Raw genomic sequence first — 7,213 nt, 5'->3', positions numbered from 1 at the left:
TTATAAGAATATAATATAATATATAATTCAATTATACAAATTATTTTATCTTGATTAAATAAAATCCACAGCCCAGCCCAGTTCTGTTTCCCCAAGGGGGTCCCCAGCCACACTTACTTCCTCCTTGAGGCTGCTGCTACTGTGCTCTCTCTACTTGGCCAGTTGCTATAGTGGGTATGGGAGGGCAAAGTGTGTGGGTCAGAGGGAAGCTCAATCTTTCTCCATGTCTCCAATCTTTCTCCATGTGAGGAGACCCAACTTTGTAAGCAAAGCATCCTCAAAGACAAGACGTGAGATCACCAGGAGAGGGTTCAGGGAGGGAGCAAGGAATGGCAAAAGAGTAGCAGAGCTGCTGGTGGCCAAGTTCTAGAGCAGACATTCCCTCTTTCTCATTTCAATCTTTCTTTCTTTCTTTCTTTCTTTCTTTCTTTCTTTCTTTCTTTCTTTCTTTCTTTCTTTCTTTCTTTCTTTCTTTCTTCCTTCCTTCCTTCCTTCCTTTCTTTTTTCTTTCTTTCTTTCTTTCCTTCCTTCCCTCCTTCCCTCCCACCCTCCCTCCCTCCCAGTATATTAAAGAAACAATTCTTTTAAAAAAGCAAACAAACTTTAATTTGAAAGTATATTAAACAGGATATATTTTAACTCAATAACTATAATAAGTGCAATATTTTCATATCATGGATCTGGCCAATACAGAGTCTAAATTTTTCCATAATTTTTTAAATTGATCTTAATAAATTAAAAGTATTAATTTATGAGCATACATTCAAAACCTTGAATTTTAAATGTATTGTATCCAATGGGCCTTATCCACAGCAAGATGCCAGTTATATTTGTTTATTTAATTCTTGATTGTCTGCAAGAGATTGTGAATCCTTATGAAGAATAACCACATTGTCACTGTACAAAGAATTGTCAAATCCAGCAGAGACTTGTGGTCTGTTTCTTCTTCTATAGAAAATATAGGCTGCGATTCCTGCACCGATGACTATGAAGATAATTGAGATAATTGCCCCCACAGCTGTGCCATGTGTTGACAGAAGTTCCCCTCCTTTCTGCACTAAAATACCAGAGAGAAAGAAAAGCACTGAATACAGTTATATTATGATAAAACTCTGACTTTTTTTTAATTGAGAAAGAAGCCAAAAGAGATTGCATCCTATCTAGTAGTTTAATAAAGGCAAAGCTAACAAGAATGAACCACCAATCCCAGGAATTTGTGAATTGTAACACAGTAAAAGGAAGTAACTGTAATGCATTGTTTTTTCCCGTTCATTACAGATCTCAAAGGAAATTGATACGTGTTGCCTGTGGAAGATAAGGACTGAATTGACAGTCTTTTGATGTTAAGCTGGATGTTAGAGATGTGAATTCTTCCACAGCAAAACTAATTACAAATTGCTATGGTTATCATTTATTGCTAATCCTTTATTTGGGAACTGGAAATAATCATAATTAACTGAAAAATAATCATAAATATTCAGTCACACTAACTGAAGGAGGAGCACTTTCAAGACTTGGTTTCATAAATATCATCGAAGTGATCTCATCTATGGCAGGGGAAATTAGGAATACAGTTTTGGACTTTGACAGTATGGGAAACAAAAATCCTTCGACATTTAGTGAGATTTTATATTATCTTTTACTGGCTTATTTTTTATCTTTTCCCCATCTCTCTCTCTCTCTTTTATTCTGCAACGAAACATGTTAGAGAGCTGTCATTTTTTTTTATTTTTTCTAATGTAGAATGGTAATTTGATGATATGCTGTAACTATAAAAATATAGTGGTTTATGATTGACAGGAATGATATTTGGGTAGCAGCTACCAAAATCTCAAAGTTGTGTAGAATAATATTATTTCTGATCTTTTCTAAGAAAATAAAAATAAAATGGCAACTGGCAGCCAAAAATACAAAAATATGTTCATCTATATTTGAGCTATGTATTAGAATTTTCAGCTCACAACTGGAAAATTTATTACTGAACTTTAAAAATAACATTCTTATCTCTTAAAATTACTTTCTTACCTGGTATTTTTGTAGTGTTTACAGCTGATTCTTCAATAACTAGAAAATAATCAAAAATGTTTTCAGTATGTAACTACTGTCTATGTATTATTGCACACCACTAGGATAACAGTGAAGAAGGATTTGCAAGGCAAATTTAAAAAATAAATTATATGAATCACAGCATATTTTATAGTGAACTTTTATGATTCTTGAAGAAAGAATTATACACTATAGGACAATGTTAGAGTCCCCCCCGCCCCCCAGAAATATTTGGGTTTCCATTAACAGTTGATATTGTTTGATATCAATCTGAGTTCATGGGGTATTCATTAGCTTAATGAAATTTTCATGATTGTTTTTCAGGTATCTTTCAAAAATGATTAAGTACAAAACTAATATTTTAGTCTATAGATATAATAGATAATGAGAAATACAAAATATCAGAACTAATAACAGATACAAAGCAATCCAAAGTTTCCTACTTTCAAAATTAGCCTAAAATTTTATGAAATAAACTTTGGGTATCATCATCCTTGGCTATTGAGAATAGTTTTATTCAGTTCTGTATCCTGTGAGTACAGGATCAATTTTATTAATGCCATAAAACAGATGACATAATAATTAAGGGACAGCAAATGGTGCAAAAGAAATTTGTTCATTAAACTTTTATCAATTGCTAAAATTATAATTATTCATTTTAAAATATGACATTCAATCACTGCTAGAAAAAATTAATATATGTTTCAATTGAATATATTGAATATATTCAATTATAACATATTATTTGAAACAGAAATTAAATAAGGAAAAAATGATAAAAAGGGAAAGAGGGAGGGAGGAGGGAAGGAAGGAAAACATTACATATTTTATAGTAGATAATTATAATTAGCAATCTAGAAAAGTAAGAAAAGATGTAAGAAAAATAATAAGAACAACAAAAGGTCATAACAATAGATCAAGATGAGATCTCTTAAAATATGTAGTTAGAAAAACCTGCTCATCAAGAAATTAGAAATAAAGGAAAACTTTTCAAATATTCTTGGATATGTTTGAAAAGTGAGCAGATAATGACATAGTAAGAATAATTCCAAGAAACACCATTTAGGCAGAAAACAGAGAAGCTGCAGTATTTTAGGAAACTAATTCAATGCAGAGGTCCCCACCATTGGGCCATGGCCAACTACAGGGCCTTGAGCCGTTCAGAACCAGGCTACAGAAGTGGTGGGCGAGAGTGTACACCCAAATACACCCAAATGCAACCCTGCTTGCATGAGCGAATGGCGGGCATAAATGGAGTTATGTGTATGCAGACACTTGCCTGCCACTTATGCAGAACCAACTACTCTCTCCCCCTTCTGGCCAGTCTAAAAAGCCAGAAAGGTTGGTATTTAGTACACAAATAATGTTTTCAATTTAATATTATGATAATGATAATAATAAGGCTTACTTTTATTTTTTTTACAAACAAATGTTCTTGATGAATAAGATCCACAGTAGCTTTTGAACCAAAATCCAGATTTACTATTCATGAAAGTGCATCTGTTACTTAAGATCTCGCTTCTATCATTTTCTCCATGATCATCTGGCTTATTCCAGTTGACAAAAGCGATGTTACTATTATCTTTCCACATCCATTCTCCTAAAGTTAAAATAAATGTATAGCATAATGATTAAAAAGAAAAAGAACTGCACTGTGATGAAAAGGTATATCCTATAGCTTTTTTCTCTAAGATTCCTATAAACTCTGAAAAATTAGCCATCCGTAGACACGTGGACATAAACAACATCTACATACTGTGCAAAAGAAACAATAAACAAGCCAAAAAGGTAACAAAAATACCAAAACCCTTCCCATCAGCAATCAATGCCTAGAGAACATAGATTAACACCAAGATTAACATCAGACCAACAGTCAAGAAGTAGATAATACCCCAAAGAACGAACTGCCAAATAAGCTAATAGTAAACGCTCAAATCAAAAACTCTTAAGGCTACCATTGCTGATAGGACAAGCCATTAGAATATAAATTGAGAGCAAACCCCTTACTAGCACTGATTATGTTACCTATTTTGGGTAAAATGAAAGGTCTGCAAGAAAACAACAAGTTTTCTTATTTCATCTCTGAGCTACAAATATTCTCCTTTTCAAGATTCTTCGTCATATTATTTCTGTTTCTGGATGTTCTTTCCAGAACTGGACATTATTTTTATATATTTCCTCTTGGGCTTAATTCAAGATATTAGATCATTATTTCTTTATTTTACAAAGGGTAAATTAATTTCATCAGGCAATCCTGCAACAGTTGACTCTGGTTGCTGAATCCTGAGTCCTGTAGTCCATTTGTCACAAGATATCCAGGAACTTTACAACTAAATATGTAATGGTCCTTTTTTGTCCAGGCTGATGACTGATCTGGTATATATTTCTGTAAATCACATCTCACCATATTGTTTATAGAAGAGACATTAATCTCTGATGAGGTCTGTCTGGTATGATTGAATACCTGGCATACCTCTCATCTTCCCCAGAGCACTCAAACCCCACAACTATAGCAAGGTAGTGTTTTACTACCTATTACTAGCACATAGATAAATATTAGTTAAATAATTACCTTCCTGATTACTGTATAAGCCTATCCAAAACTCCATATATCCAAGTATTTCCATTTCTTCCTTTAAAAAGTATAATTCAACTGAATCTTTGATTGAAGTCAAGGCACTACCTATGAAACATGAAATGATCAAAGAAACTCATTAACGGGTTCGATTCCCACCCCACCAAAATAGGGGCAATTTTACAAGGCATAATCAATGAGTCATTCCCATCACCAGGAATAATTTCAGTTTTGAATCTCTTAAAGTATAAAATAGTCCTCTGTTTCTAAAACGTATTAAATTTGTATTGCTTATTATGTTTATAGTGAAACACCACAGCAGCTTATCCTTTGAGTATAATGATATAGAAGTTAAACCTGGTAATTTAAGCAAACATTCTGCAAAAATAGTATTCTACACAATATACTGAAAAACAAACTTCTGTTCTAAATCTTCCTAAATGTTTGAGAGGCCCCACCCCAAAGAGATAGACAAAAGAAAATGATCAAGTCTTCCAAAGTAGCTGATATTTCAAAGTATTCTATATTTATAAGATGCTTTAAAAAGAGTTAGAATTACTGCTTTCCAATATGCAATTCTTCTTTTAAAAAAGATATTGAAATACAGGTACATTCATTCTTATATCATGTGCAATTTGGAGAGTGCATATTATCCATAGAAAGAAAACAAAATTATGGCAAACAATAAAAGATAGGTTCCGAGGCACACTCTATGTTTTGATGACCAAAGTATTTCTCTTGATTCACTCCCTGAAGATGAACAGCGGTTGTTTGAAGGCTCAACACAGATGTGTAATAGAATCATGAAATAAAAGGGCTGGAATTGACCTTAGAAATCTTCAAATCCAACCTCCTGCCCAAAGCAGGAATCCTTATATCATTCTGAACAAAAAAATGTATAATCTTTTCTCCTCCAGCAATGGAGCAACTAAACTTTGGGAGGCAAGCTATTCTAACGGTTAATTGTTCTCATTGCTCTCCTTATTATCTCTCTTTAAAAACTTATACTCATTGCTTCTGGTCCTAATTTCACGTGCTTTGAAGTTATCTCTCATCTCTTTGAAGTCAACCCCTCTCATCTCTGAGACTGCCACACTAGTACTTGAAGACAGCTATCATGTCATCCCTAATCTTTCTTTCGGTTGGGTTAGACATACCTATTTTGCTGAACTGTCCATCAAGGTTAATATTAACATTTAAGGTTAAGTTTAAGGTTACATCAAGATCTTCTTGAGCTCAGCTGAGTATATGAGAACATGCCCAGAAGATAATTCTATCAGGACTGCTAGTAAGATAAAGCTGCTACCTCTTTGCTTTCTGAGCTTATATGTCTTCTAGGCATGTCCAGACATATTGAAGACCCTTAAACAATCATAACAAGAATCAATTGACTATACCTGCTATATGGCTTCAAGGAATGGATCTAACGGTAGATGCACATCCCTATCTTATCTTTATAATAAATAACTTTCTAGTACCATGAAATTGAAAGAAAGTTTCTGTGTGGTGAAATATACAGCTATTCATCTCACCAGAGTATTTTGCTCAGTGGAAACCTTCCTTTTAGTAATTATTTTCAGTGCATGTGAAAAATAGAAAGGTATTTATTTCTCTTTATATTATACTCATTCTATATTCTATGTGAAAATATTTACAGACCCCTCACACCCCAGACATAAACTGTTTCAACTCCTACCCTCAAAACGACGCTATAGGGCACTACAGATCAGAAAGACACAAGAACAGTTTTTTTCCAAACACCATCATTCTGCTGAACAAAGAATTCCCTCAACACTGTCTAACTATTTACCAAGTCTGCATTACTGTTACTATTAAACTTCTCATCACCCATCCCCTCCCACTTGTGACTGTATGACTGTAACTTTGTCACTTGTATCCTTATGACTTATATTGACTGTTTCCTAGTATGATTTGATTCCTTATTGTACCCTATAACTATTATTATTATGTACCTTATGATTCTTGACGAATGTATCTTTTCTTTTATGTATACTGAGAGCATTTGCACCAAGACGAATTTCTTGTGTGTTCAATCACACTTGGGCAATAAAGAATTCTATTCTATTCTATTCTATTCTATTCTATTCTATTCTATTCTAGTCTAGTCTAGTCTAGTCTAGTCTAGTCTAGTCTATTCTATTCTATTCTATTCTATTCTATTCTATATGGTAACTTCCTACATTCTCAGCCTGTTCTAAAAATTGCTATTCTTATTACGTAGCTCAAAATGATACTAACCTATCTGTTCACATAACAGGGAAGCTTGTGACCAAGATACCCATGAAGGGTAAAATTTATAGCAATGATCTCCAAAAGGAATCCAAGATTCTTGTCTGTTTTTGGAAGTTTGGCATTTTCCTGATGATTGTAGCTTCTCAGTTGGTACTATACCTGTTGTGAAACAAATAGGTTTTCATTATAAAAAAAAATCCATATATTAGTAACTAGCCACTAAGAAAAATATTAGTAATATTAATAAAAAGTTGTAACATTGATAAATAAGCAATAATTACAATGATATAATGCAGTAATGTATAACATAAATTTGTCATTTTCTAATTGAAAATTATT

The 7,213-nt window shown here is 33.1% G+C and overlaps 1 protein-coding gene across 1 annotated transcript in view; it reads right to left on the bottom strand.

Annotated features, from left to right (window-relative positions):
* Positions 1-585: 585 nt before the first annotated feature.
* Positions 586-7,213, bottom strand: part of LOC113446441 (macrophage mannose receptor 1-like) — a 47,578-nt gene continuing 40,950 nt past the window's right edge. The window contains exons 25-29 of the mRNA XM_026716096.2: positions 6,881-7,033; positions 4,619-4,729; positions 3,455-3,646; positions 2,026-2,064; positions 586-1,057 (exon numbers count right to left, since the gene is read on the bottom strand). Coding sequence (XP_026571881.2) covers positions 825-1,057; positions 2,026-2,064; positions 3,455-3,646; positions 4,619-4,729; positions 6,881-7,033 — 728 coding nt within the window. The 3' untranslated portion in view covers positions 586-824. The remainder of the gene's footprint in view (positions 1,058-2,025; positions 2,065-3,454; positions 3,647-4,618; positions 4,730-6,880; positions 7,034-7,213) is intronic.

The sequence above is a fragment of the Pseudonaja textilis genome, chromosome Z, assembly GCF_049901715.1.
Source record: "Pseudonaja textilis isolate UNSWEBS1 chromosome Z, rPseTex1.2, whole genome shotgun sequence".
Classification (NCBI taxonomy): domain Eukaryota; kingdom Metazoa; phylum Chordata; class Lepidosauria; order Squamata; family Elapidae; genus Pseudonaja; species Pseudonaja textilis.
The sequence above is the reverse complement of the archived record's forward strand: the minus strand, read 5'-3'. Positions and strand labels throughout refer to the sequence as shown.